General features: G+C 35.2%; 1 protein-coding gene across 11 annotated transcripts in view; it reads left to right on the top strand.

Annotated features, from left to right (window-relative positions):
* The window catches only part of NF1 (neurofibromin 1), a 306,641-nt gene that overhangs the window by 142,760 nt on the left and 138,667 nt on the right, over positions 1-25,214 (top strand). For 10 of the 11 annotated variants that reach the window (XM_032280970.1, XM_032280969.1, XM_032280968.1 and 7 more), the window contains 17 exons: positions 2,278-2,412; positions 6,803-6,916; positions 10,441-10,520; positions 12,035-12,158; positions 13,686-13,841; positions 15,009-15,258; positions 15,795-15,868; positions 16,104-16,187; positions 17,918-18,358; positions 18,732-18,871; positions 19,179-19,301; positions 19,782-19,865; positions 21,026-21,142; positions 21,641-21,822; positions 21,942-22,153; positions 24,025-24,186; positions 24,324-24,427. In XM_032280970.1, the coding sequence (XP_032136861.1) occupies positions 2,278-2,412; positions 6,803-6,916; positions 10,441-10,520; positions 12,035-12,158; positions 13,686-13,841; positions 15,009-15,258; positions 15,795-15,868; positions 16,104-16,187; positions 17,918-18,358; positions 18,732-18,871; positions 19,179-19,301; positions 19,782-19,865; positions 21,026-21,142; positions 21,641-21,822; positions 21,942-22,153; positions 24,025-24,186; positions 24,324-24,427 (2,582 nt within the window). The remainder of the gene's footprint in view (positions 1-2,277; positions 2,413-6,802; positions 6,917-10,440; positions 10,521-12,034; positions 12,159-13,685; positions 13,842-15,008; positions 15,259-15,794; positions 15,869-16,103; positions 16,188-17,917; positions 18,359-18,731; positions 18,872-19,178; positions 19,302-19,781; positions 19,866-21,025; positions 21,143-21,640; positions 21,823-21,941; positions 22,154-24,024; positions 24,187-24,323; positions 24,428-25,214) is intronic. The other variant, XM_032280962.1, reaches the window with a different exon arrangement.

The following is a 25,214-nucleotide window of genomic DNA, read 5'->3' as shown; positions in this document are numbered from 1 at the left end:
CTGTCTTCCACCTCCATATCTGGTCCCATTGGAAGATTTTTAGAGGACATAACGTGTGGAGCTGTCATCTCTTGTGGTAACAGTGCCTTCTTCTGGAATATCTTCTGAAGGACCTTCTGAGGCTGTTTCATAGTTATCTTTTTATCTTTAAGAAGGAATATACTCTAAAATAACAATAAAAAGTATATGATAGTAGGCAGCCTGGTGGCTCACACCTGTAATCCCAGCACTTTAGGAGGCTGAGGAAAATGGATCACCTGAGGTCAGGAGTTCGAGACCAGCCTGGCCAACATGGTGAAACCCCTTCTCTTCTAAAAATACAAAACAATTAGTTGGTCATGGTGGTGCACACTTGTAATCCCAGCTACTCAGGAGGCTGAGGCAGGAGAATTGCTTGAACCCAGGAGGCAGAGGTTGTGGTGAGCCGAGATCACGCCACTGCACTCCAGCCTGGGCAACAAAGTGAGACTCCATCTCAAAAAAAAAAAAAAAAAGTATACTGTAGTAAATACATACATCAGTAACATTTATTTTCATTATCAAGTATTATATACTGTACATAAATGTATGTGCTATACTTTTTTTTATATGACTAGAAGTGAAGGTTTGTTTATACCACCATCACTACGAACAAAAAGTAATGCATTGTACTTGGACATCATGATGACTGTCACTAAGTGATAGGAATTTTTTTTTTTTTTTTGTAACTGGTATCAAAGTGATAGGAACTTTTCAACTCTGATATCTGATAGACAGTGATATTGCCTATCATTGACTAAAATGTTGTTTGTGCCGTATGACTCTATTTACTTTTTTTGGGAAATGATTCTTAAATAAGGAAAAATTCTTATATCTGCTCATTGTTCTCTCATCTTGTGTTCCTATACAATGCCTGCCTCAGGGAAGAGCTGCTTGATAGTTACACTTAAGTAAATAAATTTGTTTAATCAAAGTTTTAGCTTGATCTAAGGTGAAACACTTCAACTTAGAGGAAAAAATACAGTTTAAAGAGAGCAAACAGTAAAACCAGAATTTATTAAATCATTTGGTAAAACATTTGCCTTGGGGTTGGAGGGCAGTTATAAATATAAAAGCAAACTATTTGTAAGTTTTGCTGTTTCTCTTCTGTAGTGACATTCTTGAGTATAAATGTATAGATTAAATCTCTATTCTTCCCCTCTGAGGACGAAAGCCCTTGAGTGTTCTTGGGTATAATAACAAATGCATTTCTCTCACTTAAACATTGAGGATACTTAATTTGTATTGTAGATATGCATGTCTGGTTTTTAACTTAGAAAGACTGCCTGTTTACTTGGGCATTTGTATTATGGGCCCACAGTGGGTATACAGTCTACTAGTTCCATATTATATATATGTTTACATAAAGGCATTCATGTCAAAATCAGATAGTGTTGTGTTCTTGTAAAGGAAAAAAAGGAAGGAAATGTTTTATAATAATAAGTGGTATTAGATCCAGAATATAATTGTTGGATTTTTGGTTGAAAAACATCTATACTTATTTTAGTTAATCATATATCTCTGTAATTGAAACATATTTGCTGTAAGTTTACCTTTCTCAGAGTTGTTTCTGTTTTATGAACGTTCTTCAGGCAAAATGCATGCATTCTGTAACTTGAAAGAGATGGAATACCACAGAAGGAAAAAGCAAATTTTACAATTAAACTAGTTAATACAGAGATTGCCTGTATAACATATTTCATTGCTTCTAAGAAGCACTTATTTTTATTCTTCTCTGAAATTTGGAGTGTATCTTATGTTAAATGGTGTCTTACATTTGACAGCGGTTTTTCATTCCTTTTGGGACATCAAATGATGCATCTTACAATTGATAATTTTGTAGAGTCTGTGAAATACTTGTATATGTGTGGGGAGTAAGTGTTTGTTAAATGAATTACCCAGTATGTATATTTGTGAGAACTATAGACCAAATATTTTTTCCCTTGTGTTTTTACATTTTGGAAAATCGTTTTTTTGCATAGGAGATTTTGTGCAACCTGATATTAAGCTTTTAGTATTGCAATAGATTTTCATTGTTTTATTAGATTGATTAAAAAATAATATGATGTAAAACAGTTTTCAATTTTTTTAAGCTTAATATTGACCTTATGCTTACTATTATTTCTACTTATACCACACATTTGGCAGTATAAAAAATATCTTTTTTGAAAGTTTTTAAATAATACATTTCTTTTAAAAGGTTGGATGGCTATTGTCCTGAATTTTATGTCTGATACCATGTTTTTGTTTCGTTTTTAGAGTCTTACATTTAAAGAAAAAGTAACAAGCCTTAAATTTAAAGAAAAGCCTACAGACCTGGAGACAAGAAGCTATAAGTATCTTCTCTTGTCCATGGTGAAACTAATTCATGCAGATCCAAAGCTCTTGCTTTGTGTAAGTATTTTCTTATGAAGTGTCTCAAAATTATCACACTAACTTAATTTGGTTTAACTGAAATGCCAAGACCTTGAAGATAATTTTTAGCTCAAGACTACTTACTGATCCTTTCTTATCATACCTGAAAACCTTACACCTCTAAGAAACTAATGTATAATGAATACTAACATAATTATATCAGATTATTAATTGCCCTTATGTTTTCTTAACATTTCTCTTTTTTCTTAATTTTTCTATCATTAAACTAACATACTTTGGTGAGATCTCTGTTCTCATCCGATTGCTAGGTTATGTATTATTCAGGTATTATCCTGGTATGGGGTATAGAAGCGACTATCAATCACAGTGCTGCCTACATCTACACCATTGGTTTAAAAAATCTCCAGTTGCTGTTGCCAATTTAGCTTTTCTTTCCGCCTTTCTTCCTGTTATCAGCTTTCTGTTATCATTGGCTCTCCCTACAAATACTGTATTGGAAATAGAATGAGGTGAAAATGGGTGTGGTTAGTACTCAAATTATTATTATTTTGAGATAGAGTCTCGCTCTGCTTCCGAGGCTGCAGTGCAGTGGTGCAGTGATGGCTCATTGCAACCTCAAACTCCTGGCCTCAAGCGATCCTCCAGCCTCGGCTTCCCCAAGTGCTGGGATTACAGGCATGAGCCATTGTAACTGGCTAGTACTCAGTTATTGTCATAACTACTCTTATTGTCTCAGATAGTATTAGATTCCTGAGAACTTCACTCTGCTATACAGAGTAATTAGAAACAATGCACATAATAAAGATGAGTCATAGTGAAGTGATTAACAGCATGGATGCTGGAGACAGACTACTTACTAGTTATGTGATTTGGGTGACTAACCTTTCTATGCCTTAGCTTTCTCATCTGAAGTATTGGGATAATAATCGTTCCTATCTCAGAGAGATTGTAAAGAAGATTGAAATAGTACATGCAGTGCTTTTAGGAACAATGCCTGGTGCATAATAAGGACTAAATAAATGTTAGCTATTACTGCTATTAATAAGATACAATTTAACATTAATATTATTAATGCCCCAAATGTAATAGTTCTATATTGTGACTTTCATAGGATGACATGTTTAACCTTTGTTGAATTTCATCAGTCCTTGGAGAGCAACATCAAGCAAGGTTTCTTATTTGCTTTGTTCAGTAACAGGCTTTTTAAAAAGTATTAAAGTGCTTTCAATTTTGATGGCATATTTTTCAAATTACTGTAATATAGGGAGTTTATAACTACATGCCTATAGTTCCAAGAGTTCTATGAAACCTCTTGAATTTTTAAAAATCTGTATTTATGAGTAATTTTCCTTGGAGAATGAAGAGGAGAGAAGAAAGAGGGAAAAAACATTCCCAAAGGATCAGCCACCCCTAAAGAAGACCTATGTATGATACTTTGAACCCTGAAAAACCCATTCAACTTTGAGAGTCTAGTTAAAATAAACAGACCTTTGGCATGAAAAAGATTCCATAAAATCTGTCAGTGAAACTCGATAAAAATAATGAAATTCCCTTTCTCCTCATTCCTTTGTCATGTGTCACAAGCTATTCGTGACATTATTTCATCATGAAGGTCACATAATATTAGCAGCACTCTGTTTACATGGCCATATTTCACATTCAAAGAAGGCACCAAACTCACCAATGCCTTTTCTACTAAATGTTGTTTGAAGAAAAATTTAAGCAAAACTTGCTATTTTCGAAGGGCCATTTAAAATGGAAATCGTTTGCTTTGCTGCCATCTAGTGGTTAATAAGTTTTCTCAAAGTAACCATAATTACATTAAAATAGATGATTCATTGTAAATATTTGACCATTTTGTCTTTTACATAAAAATTCTGAGTCTTAGTAATTTTGGAAGAATGTAGGAATAATTGTTAAATGGTCTCAATCGTGATATTTTTAAAAGTAATATGATTTTGTCTTCCATCTCAATTTCTCAAGTCACCTAATTACTCAGCTTGCATCGCTTCATAGACCCTCCTGATCATTTCTCCACGCTGAAGTTAATGGCAATCTCTTTAAAAAACAAATCTTATTATGCCCTTGCTCAGCTTGAAACCTTTTAGTTGAAATTGTTCTTGCTTATAAGGACCAAACTCCAAATAGATCTACCAGGTCGTGTAAAAATCTTTCTCCCACCTACCATTTCTTCCACGTGCAGCATTACATTTTTTGTCCTCTCTACTCTATTCATGATAGTCTCCCTTTCAAACTTTCCAACCACATGCCTTCATTCCTCCCTTGAGCTTGCTTTTCCCTCTGCCTGGACTCTGCTTACTCTTCACATGGTAATTCCTACTAATTCTAAGCTATTGTCACTGCACTGAGGAAGCTTCCCTGACTAGGGTACTTTTCCATGTTATAGGCTGTCATAGCAGCATGTGCCTTTATAGCTCTTATGAGATTTGCATTTTTATGCTTGTTGGTCTGATTATTTTATTGATGATATCTTCCCCCATGAGACTTCGTGTTCCTGGAGGATGGGAAACACATCTTTTCTTTTTCATTGTTGTGTATTTGGTATTCAATACAAATTATTGGGTTACGAATGAATTTATATAAATGTTAGAAAATAGGCTAACAGTTTTGAATTACAGATATTGGAGTGTGGGCTTACCTTAGTCGTGATAATGGGGAAGAATCTATAGTTAGCAAAATAAAATAAGGGACACAAGTTGCATTGGCCTCATGTATTCTTTTGTTTTTGCTTTTTTGAGACACAGTCTTACTGTGTTGCCCAGGCTGGAGTGGTGTAATCTCGGCTCACTGCAACCTCCACCTCCTGGGTTCAAGTGATTCTTCTGCCTCAGCCTCCCAAGTAGCTGAGATTACAGGCACCCGCCACCACACCTGGCTAATTTTTGTACTTTTAGTAGAGACAGGGTTTCTCCATGTTGGCCAGGCTGGTCTCAAACTCCTGACCTCAAGCAATCTGCCCGCCTTGGCCTCCCAAAGTGCGGGGATTACAGGCATGAGCCACCGTGCTTGGCTAAACCATATATTCTTGAAGTACAAATATATGCTTCCAAGTTATGAGAAACATTTTAGTCTTTTTAAGTAGGTAGGCATTTGGCCAGGTGCGGTGACTCACGCCTGTAATCTCAACACTTTGGAAGCCAGGGTGGGCGGATCACCTGAGGTTGGGAGCTAGAGACCAGCCTGGCCAACATGGTGAAACCCTGTCTCTACTAATAATGCAAAAATTAGCTGGACATGGTGGCGCATGCCTGTAATCCCAGCTATTCGGGAGGCTGAGGCAGGAGAATCGCTTGAATTCAGGAGGCAAAGTTTGCAGTGAGCCGAGATTATGCCATTGCAGTCCAGCGTGGGTGTGAAGAGCGAAACTCCGTCTCCCCAAAAAAAAAAAAAAAAAAAAGGTAGGTGTATGCGATGTTAATTTTCTTTGCTTAGTATATTACATTTTTCCGCAGTGAAAAGTATGAGTATCTGGTGATGTGAATTCTAGCCTTTGATTTGTCACCAGCTGTGTGGATTTGGGCAGGACCTTTGTATGGGACAAGCGGACTGTACAGGATAATCACGAGGTCCTTATCCAACATGTATGTCCTTTGCCTTTGATCACAATCATGTATAAGCTCAAAACCAGTAAATTCCAAACCAGAGATAATGTTCTTTAGCTAGTTTACAATTGTTGGGGGAAAAAAATTACTACTCATATTATTGATGTAATTTTTAGTGGGAATTAATGGTTTTCTTTCATTAGGATTTTCCCTGGACATCATTCACATTAATGATGTGGATTAAAAGAATCCTTAATAAAAGAAGTTTTGATTTAACAAAACTTTTATTATTTTATTGAGATAAAAATACCATACCCACATACCATAAAATTCACCATTTTAAAGTTTACAATTCAGTTGTTTTCGGTATATTTATAAGGTTCTGCAACCATTACCACTGTTTAATTCCAGAACTTTTTTTTAACCTTTTTTTTTTTGAGATAGAGTCTTGCTGTCCCCTAGGCTAGAGTGCAGTGGCACAATCTCGGCTCACTACAACTTCCACTTCCCAGGTTCAAGTAATTCTTCTGCCTCAGCCTCCCAAGTACTGGGACTATAGGCGCATACCACCATGCCCAGCTAGTTTTTATATTTTTGGTGAAGAAACGGTTTCACCATATTGGTCAGGCTGGTCTCAAACTCCTGAACTCAGGTGAACCAGTCATGGCCTCCCAAAGTGCTGGGCTTACAGGTGTGAACCACTGAGTCTGGCCTAGTTCTAGAACGTTGTTATCACCCCTTAAAGAAGCCTAGTACTCTTTAGCAGTTGCCACCTATTCCTTCCTCCCTCTAATCTCTCTCGATTTATTTATTTTTTAACGGAAGTTTCCTTTTTTTCCTTGCAGAATCCAAGAAAACAGGGACCTGAAACCCAAGGCAGTACAGCGGAATTAATTACTGGGCTTGTCCAACTAGTCCCTCAGTCGCACATGCCAGAGATCGCTCAGGAAGCAATGGAGGTAAGGGGAAAATGAATTCCAGGTTCTTGAAGGAAAGGTTGTAACTGTACATTCATGATGTTTGTTTGGTGTGTAGTTTCTATGAGTAATAGGTAGATGTCATTTCTGGAAATGGTATGTTTATACATTGTTTTATAAAATTTCATAGAGAAAGAAGGGGCTTACTTGCTTTATATCACATAGCAACAACATTGTACAAATTCTTATACTTAATAAAATAGTTCAAGATTTTCTCATTGCAGTTGACTAAAATTTTTAAAAGTATTTATATTAAGTATTAAAAATATTGATTTTTAAATTGAGACATAATTCACATAGCCTCAAGTTGACCATTTTAAGTGGTTCTTAGTGTATTCACACAGTTGTGCAACTACCACTACTCTCTAATTCCATAACATTTTTATCACCCCAGAAAGAAACTTCACTCCCCTTCCCTCATCCTTACCAGCTACTAATCTATTTTCTGTTTCTATGGATTCTCTTGTTTTAGACATTTCGTATAACTAGAATCATAGAATATGTGCCTTTTATGTCTGGCTACCTTAACATGTTTTCAAGGTTCATTCATGTTGTGGTATGAATCAGTATTTCTTTCCTTTTTATTGCCAAATATTTCATTTTATGGATCTCAGTTTTGTTTAGTTATCAATTGGTGGATGTTTGGGGTTGTTTCCACTTTTTGGCTATTATGAATAATGCTGCTATAAATATTTGTGTAAAAATCTATATGGACATATCTCTTAAGTATATAGGAGTGGAAGTGCTAAGTCATATGGTAACTCTGTAGAACATTTGAGGAACTGTCAAAAACTCTTTTCCAAAGCAGCCGTGTCATTTTATATTCCCCATAATAATGTATGAAGGTTTAGTATTTCTGCATTCTTGCTAACACTTGTTATAATGTGTCTTTTTTTTTTTTTTTTTTTTTTTGTGAGACGGAGTTTCGCTCTTGTTACCCAGGCTGGAGTGCAATGGCGCGATCTCGGCTCACCGCAACCTCCGCCTCCCGGGTTCAGGCAATTCTCCTGCCTCAGCCTCCTGAGTAGCTGGGATTACAGGCACGCGCCACCATGCCCAGCTAATTTTTTGTAGTTTTAGTGGAGACGGGGTTTCACCACGTTGACCAGGATGGTCTCGATCTCTTGACCTCATGATCCACCCGCCTCGGCCTCCCAAAGTGCTGGGATTACAGGCATGAGCCACCACGCCCGGCCTAATGTGTCTTTTTTATTATAGCCATCCTAATATACATACTGTAAAAATGTTTAGACATACTAAAGTAAAAACATTTATAAAACATGCTTTAGCATTTATTATGTAATCATTGCTTTCATTTTTGTACATTGCTATTGGTCTTGTATGTTGACACATTTCTTGCAGTCTTTTTGGAAGGCTATCTAGCAGGAGCTATACAAACATTTCCTTTTTTTGTACAAATAATTCAATTTCTACGACTTTAGAAATCTTATGAATATAACTCAAGGAAAAAACTGCACACATAGGTACTTATTGCACTTAATTATAATAGAATATTAAGAGAACTTTACTAGGAGGAGAATGGGTTAATATTCAGTAATGAGAATGGTATTTTAACTTCATGAGCTGTTAAACATTCATTAAAACCTATATAGATCACACAGCAACATGGAAAAATATGAAATGTCAAGTGAGTATACTGTGTTTATGGCTTTGTTAAAACATGGAAAATGAAAAAAAAAAAAAAAAGAAGGGAACATGAAAATCAAAGCAGAGAATAGAGTAACACGTTTTCTTTCAATATATATTTGTAAAGTTTTATCAAACAAAAATTTAGAGAATTTGTCACTTGAAAAAACTAGTGCCAGTAAATTGTACCAAGTTTCTGCACAATAGCAGCAAAACTGAATTTTAATTTGTGTTGTTTTTCCTTGATATGAGAGCTGTAAATTATATAGCTTTTTAAGTCTCACAATTAATTGCAATTTTCATTAAATTTCTCAAAGTAATTACAATAAAAATGTTTGAAATAAGATAACATGAGTCTGGCTTTTATATGTTGATACCTTGACCAAGGACTGAAAGAAATGTGCAGAGCTTAACAGTGTTCACTGGGTTGGGGGTCTTGGGGTGGTGGGAGTAATGTTTGCTGGGATTGTAGAATTGGAGTTAAGATAGGATCAGTTTGAAGAAAGAGTCTACATTTTATTCTTTATGTCTTTGATGGTTTTAATTTACATAATAGGCTAATTTATGCAATAATCTATTTATTGTAATATGTAACATGTTATATATTGTATGTGAATTATTTAATATATATAATATATATATGTTACATATTACAATATGTATTAAATAATTCACTTATATAACCATATAAAGGTCAGACTCAGTATCTTATTTCAAACATTTTTATTGTAATTACTTTGAGATATTTAATGAAAATTGCAATTAATTGTGAGAATCTTAAAACGCATATAATCTATAGCTCTCATATCAAGGAAAAACAACACAAATTAAAATTCAGTTTTGCTGCTATTGTGCAGAAACTTGGTACAATTTACTGGCACTGGTTTTTTCAAGTGACAAATTCTCTATATTTTTGTTTGATAAAACTTTACAAATATATATTGAAAGAAAACATGTTAGTCTATTCTCTGCTTTGATTTTCATGTTCCCTTCTCTCTCTCTCTCTCTCTCTCTCTCTCTCTCTCTCTTTTCATTTTCCATGTTTTAACAAAGCCATAAACACAGTATACTCACTTGACATTTCATATTTTTCCGTGTTGCTGTGTGATCTATATAGGTTTTAATGAATGTTTAACAGCTCATGAAGTTAAAATACCATTCTCATTACTCAATATTAATCCATTCTCCTCCTAGTAAAGTTCTCCTAATTTTCTCCTATAGTAATAAAGAGCAACAAGTACCTCTGTGTGCAGCTTTTTCCTTTTGAGTTATATTCATAAAATTTTTAAAGTCATAGAAATTGACTAAATTTCTCTGAACCAAATTCCAATTTTACTTCTGTGGTCAAGTGAAATACTCTAGAATGGATAATCTGCTATGAAATACAAAATCCATTTTGCTTTCTCTCTCTTGATTTTGAAAAATTGCTTTTTTCTGTTACAAGAGAATTTGTCGCAAATGAGACAGTTTTGCTTATCTTTTCCTGTGTGTATTAATTTTAACAGGTCCTTCTTGAGGATCAACTTTTTGTTTGAGTTCTTTAATAGCTATTGAAATTATTTTGTTTGTTTCTTAAAGCAGTTTTTATAGTTCTATATTGTTGTGAATTCATCATTTAGGTTTATATGTACATGCCAATTAGAGTAAGAATCATGGGAATAAAATTATTTTATTCTGTCTATATTATTCCTTAGAGGTTTGTGTTTGCCAGAGTTTATCTGTTTTACCTTTTCCTGTATGTTGAAACTATAAATGAAATAGCTCAATTTCTTAGCATTTGTAAAATAAGTATTCCAGTGTTATGTTTACCAAAAATGTTTGAGTCTTCTCTTTGTCTTTCTTTTTTTAAAAAAATTCAGGCCCTGCTGGTTCTTCATCAGTTAGATAGCATTGACTTGTGGAATCCTGATGCTCCTGTAGAAACATTTTGGGAGATTAGGTATTTGTACTTTTATTTTTTAAATTCAACTTTAAAATTTTATTTTGTATTTCTGTCTTGAATTATGAACTCTATAGTGTTTAGTACATTGTAAAACTTCTGCTTCCAAAGGTTTTATGATTTTGTATTTTATTTGACTTCAAATTATTACAATTTCTTGTTTTAACTGTAATAAAAATGTCACAGCAATTTAGAAAATAAATTTTAAGAATATTGCTAAATTTTGTCACCCAACCATAAGTACTGTTGTTTGGTATTTTACCTTTTTCAGATTTCGATGTGGTTACTACTGTGTTTTTAATAGATTTTCACAGTTATAAGCCTAGAATGATAAAATTTTGTAAAATATTGTTTTTCAGTTTTTTAAACTGTGGTTTTTCATAAACTTTCTGTAATACCAGTGCTTTCGATGAAGGAATTTATAATGGACACCTGCCTAGAAGACAAAAATATATACAGAATTTTATGGTCTACTTCCAAGATTATATAAATCATTACATTTTAATGAGCATGAAGTCACCACCTTGAGGAAAATGTAAATGTGTGAACCTCAAGTTTGCCATTATCTTATAGGAATGGGTGTCCTAAGTTACTTGGCAGCTCAATTAAATCTTACTGTAGGACAGTTCTCTCCAATAGTAATATAATGAGAAGTCCCATATGTTATCGAAAATTTTCTAGTTACTACATTAAAGACTAAAAAGAAGCAGGTAAAATTAATTTTAATAATGTTTTATTTCACCCACTATATGTTATTTATAACATAATTTCAACATGTAATCAATATAAAAGTTATTAATGACATATTCTTTCTTTTTTTTTTTAATAAAGTCTTCAAACTTTGGTGTGTCTTTTATACTTTCAACACATCTCAGTTTGAACAAGCCACACTTAAAGTGCTCAATAGCCCTGTGTGACTGGCTAGTGGCTACCCTGTTACAATGCAGCTCTAGAGTAGGGATCAGGAAACTTCTCTAAAAGGCCAGATAGTAAATACTTTGGGCTTTGTGGGTCATACAGTTTCTGTCATAACTATTTGGTTCCACCTTTGGAGCATGAAAGTGGCCACAGACAACATGTGCATGAATGGGTGTAGTTGTGTTTGACTAAAACTTTATATTTACAATAGCAAGTGGTAGTCTGGATTTGGCCTGTGGATGCCTCCCCCATGCTGTGGAGCACTGTGTTTAGAGACAGACTCTGTGGTGCATGTGCTTTATTGTTTCTTCTTATGTCTGCTGCAAGGATGAGATACACAGTTAGAAACACTGGGAGTTTAATAAAACGTAGGGGGCTTATAAATAAATACTTGCTTTTTTTCTATGACCTATAAACTTATTTCCTTTGATTATAGTGCTGTTGACACTTTAATAACTACTTCTCTAAAACCCTGCAAGGGAAACGACGCTTCTCTAAACTTGTATTCATTATGAGAGAATGCCATTCTTATGTCTGGTTATATCTGTATTAGGTTATTGATGATGCTAGCAACAATGAACTTTATGTTATTGCAGCTCACAAATGCTTTTTTACATCTGCAAGAAATTAACTAGTCATCAAATGCTTAGTAGCACAGAAATTCTCAAGTGGTTGCGGGAAATTTTGATCTGCAGGAATAAATTTCTTCTTAAAAATAAGGTAAGCAAAATGGCATCTTTAAAAAATGGAAGAATATTTGGAATGGGAATGGGGAGAGATTAAGAAAATGTTTTATAGCCAAATTAGCTTCTATTTCAGCTCCCCCTTCTCCCCAAGATTCTCAAAAGGAAATATATATGCAGAGGACAATGGCTGGCAAATCTGCAGTTAAAAAATTATTCTGAGGCTTTGGCCTTAAAACCACACTGTTGATAAATTCTAGTCTTAGTTGAGTTAAATAGGTCTCTATGGGGCAGGCCTAGGAAAAATGGGGGCTGCTATAACCAAAGGAGCTTAAGGAGCATATTCTATCTTTATTCTCAAGTTCATACATAAGACATAACTCCTATGTAAAATTTATTTTAACATATAGCTTCTATAATTAATTTAAGAATTCTGTTATGGCATAGATTTAGGAGTACTTGATTTAATGAGTTTTTGTCCAGTTCTAGAATCATAGCTCTGAGAAATGGTAAAGACCTAGATCTCATGGCTAGACTGGTTCAGAGAATTACATGTCAAGAAGCAAAAGGGAAAAGGTTGAGGGTCCTCAAACTAGGTTTATTTCTATTCCTCCAATAAGGGTTTCACCTCTTGAAAATATCAGGAGACTTCTTCATTGGGGTAGAGTGAAATTTTTTGATTCTGAACTGTTGAAACATGGTGAGGTTGTGGAGGATAAGAAAGAGGCTTAAATTTCTTTTAACATATAGTTTCTATAATCAAATCAATTTAGGAATTCTATTACGATCTAGTTTTAGGAGTACTTGATTTAATGAGTTTTTATCTGGTACTAGAATCATAGCTGTGAAAAATCTTAAATGTATGAAATGCATATGCTTCTCAGTGTTATGCGGCTTTTTATTAATAAATTGTCTCTGTTTAGAAATAAACTATGGTGAAGTGGGTTTATTCACATTTGGCTCATTTGATGTGTTAATGTAGTGGAATTTGATGTTATTCCAAAGATACGGAAAGAGATTAGACCTCAGACTTTCATGCGCTTGCCTATGGTATAATCTTCAGAATACAAGTATGAGGAATCCAGTAATGAATTCCTAGTGTCCTGGTCAGCACAGTCACTCTTGTGACATACTTGGTGTATATACCAGGATTAATTACTGGTCCAGAGAACTTAATCTGAAGAGTCAATTTTCTAGTTATCCCAACATGGCACAGGATAAAATCTTATGGAAAAAAATTTTGTCATTGAGATCGAATTATAGTTTTCATACAGTAGATTTATTTCGTTGATGTTTTACTTGTGTTTATGTTAGACTTAATTTATATTTGTAGAATCTACTGTTTCAGATGATTTAGAGAATGAGAAACTGAAAGAAATTTTAAAGACATTTAAGTAAACATTATTTGTCCTAATGGGTTTTTAGTGAATCTCCTTCAAGGTGGGGCATAGAGATTGAGAGGAGGGGTTTTCTAGGAGAGTCTCAAACAGGAAAACAACTCAAATAAGTTTATTACTCTTGGTTGTCAGTGCTTCCATAAAGCTTATTTATTTCTTTTTTCTAGCAGGCAGATAGAAGTTCCTGTCACTTTCTGCTTTTTTATGGGGTAGGATGTGATATCCCTTCTAGTGGAAATACCAGTCAAATGTCCATGGATCATGAAGAGTTACTCCGTACTCCTGGAGCCTCTCTCCGGAAGGGAAAAGGGAACTCCTCTATGGTCAGCTTCTTTTGTAATTTTCCGGTATCATCATGTGTGCTCTATTTGTTTTCTGAATAAACTTTGGTAAATGTCATCTAGGTAACATAGTGTAATACTGAAAAACTGTGTAGACTTTAGTTCTGTCACTGCTCTTTGTGGAACTTTGGACAAGTTCTTAACATCCTTGTTCATCAGTTCTTCAACTTTAGAATGGGGACAATAATAATTCCTGCCCCAGAGTTGTTGTGAAGGTTAAATAAAAGGATGTGTAAATAGCACTTGACACTTACAAGCTATTTCTGATCAACGTAATTATTACAAACCTCCCCCACATAAAAAAGAAGCCGTTCATAGCACAGAAGTATAGAAGTTGTATCAGCTAACAAAGGTATTTTTACAGGGATAAAAACAAAGTATTTTGCTTCATGTTAAAGATAAGTGTTTCTGTGATTTGTGTTTGTGTGTATAATTTCTTTTAAATACAAATCATATTTCAAGTAAAAATATCAAATCACTACAGAAGAGTTTATTTTCCAAACCAAAACATTTTTCACCCATAATTTTTAACATAATTTTCTGTTAAGGGAAAAAAACATGTAAGCAGTATGGTATTTACTGTTGTCTGCTTTACTTGTAGAATTTGCATTTATTTTGTCAATTATTTTCTCCATTTCATGTTTGGGGAATAGTAATTCAGAATCAGGTATATCTTCTACAGCAATATTTAGTTCTTGTTTATGCCCTTGTTTCAGTGAGTACTGCAGTGTACTTATTTTATTACTTCCCTATAGCAAATAGATAGAATTTCCTGTTACTTCCTTTTTTTCTGTCATTTCTAATTCACTGGGAAGTGCATTATATCATTACTGCAGTAGTTTTATGTTATGGTGTTTTACCTGTCCATGTTAGAATCAGTTTACATGTCTGGAATCTGGAATAGGATAATGCCTATTTGATTTGACTTGGACAGATAGTAGCATTATGTTGGTCCAGATAATCTCATTTCTCATTTGGACAAGATGTTTTGGGGTTTGAAAAATTTCTATAATGATTAAAGGAAAAAGCTCTTGTGAGTTACTGTATACTGAGATATTTATACACACACATACAGTTTACTGCATTGTTGGGTTTTATACATAAAATTACCCAAGTTACAGATACACGTCTTCCACCCTTGACTCTCAGGATAGTGCAGCAGGATGCAGTGGAACCCCACCAATTTGCCGACAAGCCCAGACCAAACTAGAAGTGGCCTTGTACATGTTTCTGTGGAACCCTGACACTGAAGCTGTTCTGGTTGCCATGTCTTGTTTTCGCCACCTCTGCGAGGAAGCAGATATCCGGTGTGGTGTGGATGAAGTGTCAGTACATAACCTCTTGCCCAACTATAACACATTCATGGAGTTTGCCTCTGTCAGCAATATGATGTCAACAGGTAAATGCGAATAGCGGTTTTTTTTTACTTAGTCTGCCTCAAAGCCCCTGGCATCTGATTGTGAGAATGTATTTAAGGTTACTGCTTTGTAAGTTTCAGGGGAAATTCAAGTAGCTTACTTGAAATCCTTTTCTGAACAAAGTAAGATGAAAATAAATAGCATTTGAACTAAACTGTTAGTCTCTCACTGAATTTTTAATATGCTGTACATTTTTAAAATAACTGGCAGTATATGTTACCATCAATTATGATTATGTAATTTATTCTGCCTACGTTGTAGATGGTGAAGTTTTACACACATTGGCATATGTTTTGAGTAAATTATAGGTGGGAACAGCTATTTTATGCCATTCCAAGATAAAAGTCCAAGATAAGTACCTTTCCTGTGAGGTTAGTAAAAGGAAGTTTTTGGCTTTATCATTTGAAGCATTTGTTCTGCTCCTCCTACTCTGCCTTTTGAGTGGGGCTTATCAGGTTCTCCACTGGCAGGCAGGGCTCCAAGTGCAGTAACTTGATTTGCTCTTGTATTTGCTTAGGAAGAGCAGCACTTCAGAAAAGAGTGATGGCACTACTGAGGCGCATTGAGCATCCCACTGCAGGAAACACTGAGGTAGGCCCTTCACAACAGAAACACCCCTCCCAGGCCCCCCACCCTCAATTTTGGAAGCCTCTTGTTACATATGTGTGATCAGGAATAGCTTTTGAAGTAAATCCAAGATATGTGCATATTACAAGTATAATATCTGAGTACTTAATATACATCAAGTTTGAAACTTGGCTGTTGCTGATTGGTGTTTAATTTTAGACTTAAAGTTGCTTTCAAGTGATAATTGCCTTCATTTTAGGCTTGGGAAGATACACATGCAAAATGGGAACAAGCAACAAAACTAATACTTAACTATCCAAAAGCCAAAATGGAAGATGGCCAGGTAAGTGTGTAAAGTTGACTGTTGTCTGTTACCTGAACTGCTAAATATATGTACTTCACTTTGGCAATCTTTCGTGTGTCTCTCAGTATAGTAAGCATATAGTTGTCTGAAGACTGATACTTAGTTGTGATTTATCTAGACCTGTACTTTGTAACAAGGTAGCCACTAGCTACATGTGACTATTTAACTTAAATTTTAACATAATTAAAATTTAGTTTCTCAGTCATATACTAGCCACATTCCAAGTACTCAGTAGCCACATATGACACTTACTCTATTGGACAGCAGAAAGAGAAAATGTTTCCATCATCACAGAAATACTGGGCAGCACTGCCAGAGACTATTTGTTGCAGAGACCATTTCTTTACCCTATATTGCTGATTTTCCCTTCATCAGGGTGTTTCACAAAATTTTCAGAAAAGGAGCAACAGAGGTAGAGAAAAATTAACATGGAAACAATTCATTTTGCTATTTTGTTAGGTGTTCTAATTAAGGAATGTCTTGGGCAGAAGATTAAACCCATAGATTAGATGAAATTTTAAAATGTGGACAGTTCATTCAACTATTACTATTGACTGTAATATCTATTACTTTGGAAATTAATGATCAGTTGGTGTTTGTGTGTATTTGATTTGTAATAGTTGTATTGCTCTCATTTTTAGGCAATTTATAAAAACTGGTTATTCCTCCATTGTTTTTTTCTGTCATGCTTAATTACAATAAGAAAAGAGTTATATTTTTATAAAACAAAATTTTGTACCTAATACCTTTATTTGGAAGGGACATGTAGCTTTAGAATGAAAGCTTTTGGGGGGATAACTGTTTAATATATAATTACATACCATATCATTCACCCTTTTAAAGTGTCCAATTCAGTGACTGTTTTTTGTATATTCAGAGTTGTGCAACCATCACCACAATCGGTTTTAAAACAATTTCATTAATTGAGAAAAAAGCCCTATACCCTTTAGCTAGCGCTGCCTCTAGCCCCCTCCCTCACTTTCTTGCCTCTCCCCTATCCACTTCTCCAGCCCTAGGCAGTCACAAATCTACTTTCTGTCTCTGTAGATTTGCCTATTCTGGATATTTTCTATAAATGGAATTGTAGAATATATGGGCTTTTGTGGTTAGCTTCTTTCACTTAGCATAATGTTTCCAAGGTTCATCCATGTGAAATCAAAGGTTTTTTTTTTTTTTTTTTTTTTTTAGATTTAGTCTTGCTCTGTAGCCCAGGCTAGAGTGCAGTGGCACAATCTTGGCTCACTGCAACCTCCACCTCCCTGGTCCCGGTTCAAGCAATTCTCCTACCTCAGCCTCCCAAGTAGCTGGGATTACAGGCATGAGCCACCATGCCCAGCTAATTTTTGTATTTTTTAGTAGAGACAGGGTTTCACCATGTTGGCCAGTCTGGTCTTAAACTCCTGACCTCATGATCTGCCTGCCTTAGCCTCCCAAAGTGCTGGGATTACAGATGTAAACCGTTGCACCTGGCCGAAATGAAAGCTTTTTAAAACAAATTTGATACTTGGGTGATTATATTAGTGTAGCTATGACAAAAATAAATCAGTGGCTCTTTAAAAATTTATATGGTAATTTGGGGGTTTGATTTTAACTTTTTTTTTATACTTTTTGTACTTTTGTCATGGAAGAAATGTTGGATAAAGAGTAATTTGTCAAGTCTCAACTAATTCAGGTTTAATTCATGCTTTGCACAAAAATTTTGTGTTTAGGCTGCTGAAAGCCTTCACAAGACCATTGTTAAGAGGCGAATGTCCCATGTGAGTGGAGGAGGATCCATAGATTTGTCTGACACAGACTCCCTACAGGAATGGATCAACATGACTGGTTTCCTTTGTGCCCTTGGGGGAGTGTGCCTCCAGCAGAGAAGCAATTCTGGCCTGGCAACCTATAGCCCACCCATGGGCCCAGTCAGTGAACGTAAGGGTTCCATGATTTCAGTGATGTCCTCAGAGGGAAACACCGATACACCTGTCAGCAAATTTATGGATCGGCTGTTGTCCTTGATGGTGTGTAACCATGAGAAAGTGGGACTTCAGATACGGACCAATGTTAAGGATCTGGTGGGTCTAGAATTGAGTCCTGCTCTTTATCCAATGCTATTTAACAAATTGAAGAATACCATCAGCAAGTTTTTTGACTCCCAAGGACAGGTAATGTGTTCTCTTCTTTATGTTTCACCTTTCCCTATGAATAGACTGACTTGTTTGAAATAATGAAGCCTTTTTCTTTCAGATTATTTAAATTAGGTACTCAATAGTTTTTAAAAATTGCCAAAAAATTGCAGAAAGAAGAGTCATCTCAATGTAGGGGCCAGCTTGCTTCTTAGGAACTCTGGTGTGTAAGGGTGCCTGAGGGTATAAATGCCTTGTGTATGCATATGAGTGTCTGCGTTTATCTGTATGCTTGTTTTGTTGTGTGCCTGTGTGCCTGTTTGTGTGTTTAGGTCAGTCAGTTTCATCTCTCTAGGGGGTATGTCTTCTGTGCATTGATGGCAAATCATTAATGTATTTGTTCTTTCTATAGGTTTTATTGACTGATACCAATACTCAATTTGTAGAGCAAACCATAGCTATAATGAAGAACTTGCTAGATAATCATACTGAAGGCAGCTCTGAACATCTAGGGCAAGCTAGCATTGAAACAATGATGTTAAATCTGGTCAGGTAAGCGTTCTGCTGAAATGTAGCAGAAACATATTTTAAGAGATAAGAAAAACCTCTTACACATTGATATTGGTAGTAATTGATAAACTAATTTGCCATTCTTTACTGCATACAAACTAGGGTGTGACAATAAGGTAACCAGAAGTTGTGTATGTTCATAAATATCTTAACAAAGATATTTATGAGATAAATAAATATCTTATTGTTTTCAAACTTTAATTCATTTTACTTGACAACTAAAGTATTTTGAATACCTTCTCTTTTGCATATATCTGATCATTTTTTTATTGTTTCTATGTCTATATAGATATGTTCGTGTGCTTGGGAATATGGTCCATGCAATTCAAATAAAAACGAAACTGTGTCAGTTAGTTGAAGTAATGATGGCAAGGAGAGATGACCTCTCATTTTGCCAAGAGATGAAATTTAGGTGAGTTCTCAAAAGAGCAATGTAGGGTCTTGTAAATCTTAATATGTTAAGTGACATACAGAAAAAGACTAAGTATCTGGTTATTGGTAGAAAGGAAGACAAAAATAAGAGCAATTTACATGTTTGTTTTTCTCTGTATCTCTCCTCAAATTTCCCTAAGCTTTGTGCCTGTGGCAGTGCTCCCTTTTTCTAAAACTGTGCTACACTTGAGCTAAGATTTGATTCTGTTTCCCATCTGATACCATAACTAAGGGCCGTTACGGAGGCTAAATATCCACATTACATGTTCCCTTTTGATTTTTGTGTCTGTGATAGCAGTATCTCTTTTATAAAGTCATCATGTCACCTGGGTTATCTGGCAAATTATTTACACTATAAGAAATCTTACATGACTAAAGGTGTTTGTGTTTGTGAGTGTGTGTGGAAGGGGGAGCTTCAAAAAAATTGTTTGCTGTTTCTCTTTTCTCCATCATTCTATAGGAATAAGATGGTAGAATACCTGACAGATTGGGTTATGGGAACATCAAACCAAGCAGCAGATGATGATGTAAAATGTCTTACAAGGTAAATAAGAGAATGACCTATTAGTGGGTTTTACTGTGAGAATTATCACTACTTCATTACAGCTTTATACTTGTATTTTATGCATATTTAAACTTTTTAGATGTGAAACTTTTGTGTTTGAAATATATGAAGACACTAATTTTTATTACTACTTTTTTTTGACTGAGACTTTCATTAAAAATAAATGTGAGAGAACAATATGTTTGGGAAGTTAGTGTTGTCAGTTTATGAAGAATAGTCTACAGTTATTGGGAAATAAGATACATAAAGCCTCAGATTCAATTTATGTTATGATTAGATAGAAAAAGATAAAGGTATTATTTGAGGAACTCATTGTGATGAATCTTTCGAAGAAATAATTGATTTTCTGATTCAAGCACTAGAGACAGAAGAAAAGGAAGTAATTAAGTCTGCTTTAATGATAAATACTTATTGACACATATTAGAAAGTGATAAAACACGATGGACTGTATAATAAGCATTCACATATGTTTCTTTGACCAAGCCTAGCTTTATAATACAGTTATCTCTCAATATCTGTCAGGGATTAGGTCCAGGAATCACCCCCCAAATCCCTGCCCACAACTCACTCCCATGAGCATTAAAATCCACAGATGCTCAAATCCCTGATATAAAATGTCATAGTATTTGCATATAAACTATGCACATCCTCCCATATACTTTAAATTATCTTTAGATTACTTATAATACCTAATGCAGCATAAATGTTATATAATATACTATATCGCTTGGGGAATAATGACAAAGAAAAAAAATCTGTACATACTGAGTACCTATGCACAGATGAAACCCTACTTTTTTTCCCCCTCCAAATATTTTCAGTCCATGGCTTATTGAATCCATGGATATAGAACTCACTGATACAGAGGGCCAATTGTACATACTTCTGACTTAAGGTAGTCATTTTGCCAAGATTACTATGTAGAAAGTTAATATTGCCTTCTCCCCATTTGAGATGTTTTTATATTTTGGGGTTTTCATATTAACTCAAATTATTTGGGTTGTGCTAATAATTTGTTTAGTGAAGTAGGTAGTTCCTAAAGTTTATATCTGTTAATAGGAGGTTTATTTGAGGAGAAGTGAAAGAGCCTGAAAGATTTCTGGTCTCTAATTTTTTTTTTTTTTTTTTTTTCCCCCAGAGATTTGGACCAGGCAAGCATGGAAGCAGTAGTTTCACTTCTAGCTGGTCTCCCACTGCAGCCTGAGGAAGGAGATGGTGTGGAATTAATGGAAGCCAAATCACAGTTATTTCTTAAGTAAATTTCAGTCACCAAAAGCCACAAAGCAAAAAGCAAATAAATCTCCTTCACACACACAAAAACAAACAATATTCCTCACGACAGAAGTAGGATAGGAAAATAACTGTGTTTTTTTATTTTTAAAGAAAATATGATCAGTAAAATTTTGCTTATAATAAAACCCAGATTGCTTCATTAAGTTATTTACAAAAGTGACATTGTCTAAGCTTTCTGGACCACAAATTTTATATACTAACTATCAAAAGTGACACATTTACCAGGAAACATTGCATCTATTTGATGCTTATGTTATAAAAGGTATACTAGGCTATATCAGGTAAAATCATGTCCAACACAGCACACTTCATAATGAGCCTGGCTGATTATCCCGAGAGGAGAGAAGCAGTTAATCGAGGACCAGTCATACCTTGCACATGTTATTGTTTTGGAATATCTGGTTAGCTTTCTAGTTGATGTGGACTTTGCTATGTAAAGGTCATTCTTTTTATTTCTCAGATACTTCACATTATTTATGAACCTTTTGAATGACTGCAGTGAAGTTGAAGATGAAAATGCACAAACAGGTGGCAGGAAACGTGGCATGTCTCGGAGGCTGGCATCATTGAGGCACTGTACAGTCCTTGCAATGTCAAATTTACTCAATGCCAATGTAGACAGTGGTCTCATGCACTCCATAGGTGAGATCAAAGGAAAATTTCATATAGAAATACAAAACTTACAAAACTGGCATGTAAGATAAGCAAAAAATTACTCCAGCAAGGTCATGTTAGTAAATTTGCATGTTTGTCCACACCAGGTTTAGGTTACCACAAGGATCTCCAGACAAGAGCTACATTTATGGAAGTTCTGACAAAAATCCTTCAACAAGGCACAGAATTTGACACACTTGCAGAAACAGTATTGGCTGATCGGTTTGAGAGATTGGTGGAACTAGTCACAATGATGGGTGATCAAGGAGAGCTCCCTATAGCTATGGCTCTGGCCAATGTGGTTCCTTGTTCTCAGTGGGTAAGTGCATAGAGTAAATGGGGAAGAAAAATGCCTAGTACATAGCACATCCTTCAGAATATATTTGTTCAATAAATGTTTGTTGAATGAATTGATAAAATTTTAGAGCCAGAAGAAGTCTTAGATGTTTAGTTAGATGACTTTTCAGCTGTAGGGAAGTGGTTGGCACTCCTAGACCTGACTAGTGAGTCTATATCATTTTATCCCACTGAAAATTCTGTTTAAACACTGATTAAGAATCACTGATCTACTCTGGTGTCTTCATATATTTAAAATAAGGTGGTTAGGTTAAACCTAATTTCAGTTGTTGCAACGCTGGAATTGGAATCCATGATTTGTGCCTGTTTACTACCTCCGGTTTGCTGTTCTTTTTCCCATAATGTGTTGTACAGCTTTTTAAAAATGTAAGCACTGTATTTTCATTTGATATTACGATATTGTTTGTTTTAAACACCAAAGACATCATACGGCTATTAGGTCTCTTAGTTTAATGAAAAATTTTCCTAAAATCACATCATTCTTAATACATGCTAAAACATTGAGAAGGGTTGTTCCTTTCCAGCAAAGGATATATCCTTCCAGCAAAGGATGTTTGCTTTTCAGTGTACCAAAAATCATTTCAGTTATAGTAAATTATAACTAGTAAGGTAATCTGTCATCGTAGATTTGTTTCTGCTTAAAGCTGTAGGATCATATTTGTTATATCTGTACTTAAAATTCAAACTCCTTATTCTGTCTTACAAGGCTCTACCTGATCTGGGCCCTGACACATCTCCAACATCGTCTTAGGCCATTTTCCTTCTTGTTCACCAAAGCCACGCCAGCTACCGTTCTGTCCCTCCTTTGTGTTAGACTTGTTTCTGCCTTGCTGCTGTTACCACCTGAAATGTGTCTCCTCTGGTATTTTATTTTGGTGAGAACACTTAGTATGAGATCTGTAGGTACAATGCTACACTGTACATCTCTAGAACGAACTTTGTATAACCGAAATTTTATACTCATTGATTAGCAACAGCTCCAAATTATTGAAATCTTCTTGAAGTCTAAAATTAGTTCACAAATGTTCAAATGTTTTGAAAATGGAAATTCTGAATTTTATTACCACTTGCCTATAATTAGCACTCAAAATACTCAGTAATTTTCTTAATAATTGTTCATTTCAAGTAGCTTTAATTCATTGAGTTTTATATTAAATGACTTTGAGAAGGAATTTTCTATTAGGCCAGATCTCATCTATCACATTATTGTAATCCGGGGACCAGGGAAGAATTGGAGAGCTATGGACCATGATCCTGACCTTTGTTGTTAACTGCTTGAGGATTGAGGCATCTTTTTATGGCTACTCCCATTCTCTATAAATTTCTTCTTATGTAATTAAACAGTGATTTACTATTAGATCATTTTTCTTGAGTGTACCCAAAACTGCTTTAATACAGGGAGTTATAAAAGATGTCATTTAGGTAATAGATAGGAATTTCAGCCCTCATCCCTATCCCCCTAGCTTTATATGTAAATCTGGCTGATCTCTGGGTTCTAAATGCCCAATTCCTTTTCTTCCTGATTTCTCAAAAATTCTATAGTCTTTCTAATTTTGTCATGTCTCTGCCTAGTCTGCTGGTAAAGCCTAGGCCTCTCTTAATAGCTTTCACCAGTTGATCCTTGGAATTAACAGCTGTTGTAGACATCATGTATAGTCATCTATCATAAACAATGTACACAGATAAATCTCAGGAGAAATATTAATGTCACCATTTGCCTTAATTTAGCAAGGGGTTGTCAACTTTGGGTTTACATTTTTGCTACTCTTCAGCTTTCTCCCTGAGAACAAAAATGGGATTATTTGCACTAACCTGATTTTGTTTTGTTCTCAGGATGAACTAGCTCGAGTTCTGGTTACTCTGTTTGATTCTCGGCATTTACTCTACCAACTGCTCTGGAACATGTTTTCTAAAGAAGTAGAATTGGCAGACTCCATGCAGACTCTCTTCCGAGGCAACAGCTTGGCCAGTAAAATAATGACGTTCTGTTTCAAGGTTTGTATCATTCATTTCGTGTGTGTGCGCGCTAAGGTATGTCAAATAATGTACAGATTGTGCAGAGCTGACTGTCTTCTTTTAAGGTAAAATATATGTAGCAGATATAATAAACTCCTACTCATGCATTTCTATAGGTATATGGTGCTACCTATCTACAAAAACTCCTGGATCCTTTATTACGAATTGTGATCACATCCTCTGATTGGCAACATGTTAGCTTTGAAGTGGATCCTACCAGGTTTGTCATCTTTTCACATAAAACTGCTTTTTTTTTTTTTACTAGCACTGCATGAAGCAAGGCCCTTATAATTTCTGCCTTTGATCATTAAAATTAGTTTTTAATTATAAAAGTTATATGCATATACACTTTTCTTTAATGATATATGTACATTTTTTTTTTAGCTATCCTTTTTTTTTTGCCTTAGATCCAGGGACAGACTGGAGAAAAGTGTCTTTGACTTCCACCTCCAGAGACTGTTACTAGTTAAGTCTGTTCCTCTGTCCTTTTTCCATGCATTTACATTTTCATATACAGTCACTTGCATGCGTATGCTAACTCACTTCTTCTATTAGGAGGTATGACTTAGGAGAAAGGAAAGAGGCTGAAAGGTAATGCTGGGTGCAGTTTATTTATTTTTCATTTCTTTTTTTAATTTAAGACAGTGTCTCACTCTACTGTCCAGGCTGGAGTGCAGTGGTGTGGTCTTGGCTTACTGCAACCTTTACCTCCTGGGTTCATGCGATTCTCCTGCCTCAGCCTCCTGAGTAGCTGGGATTAAAGGCGCACACCACCATGCCCAGCTATTTTTTTTTTCTTTTTTTGTATTTTTAGTGTGGTATTTCACCATATTGGCCAGGCTAGTCTTGAACTCCTGACCTCAGGTGATCCACCTGCCTTGGCCTCCAAAAGTGCTGGGCTTACAGGTGTGAGCCACCACATCCAGCCCAGAGTGCAGTTTAAACCACCATTTCTGTGAAGCTTTCTCTGCCTGTTACCAGATACTACCCATATATACACTACCCAC

The sequence above is a fragment of the Sapajus apella genome, unplaced genomic scaffold, assembly GCF_009761245.1.
Source record: "Sapajus apella isolate SASKATOON/1434 unplaced genomic scaffold, GSC_monkey_1.0 scaffold12, whole genome shotgun sequence".
Taxonomy (NCBI): domain Eukaryota; kingdom Metazoa; phylum Chordata; class Mammalia; order Primates; family Cebidae; genus Sapajus; species Sapajus apella.
Note: the sequence above shows the minus strand (reverse complement) of the source record. Positions and strands in the feature narration are given on the sequence as shown.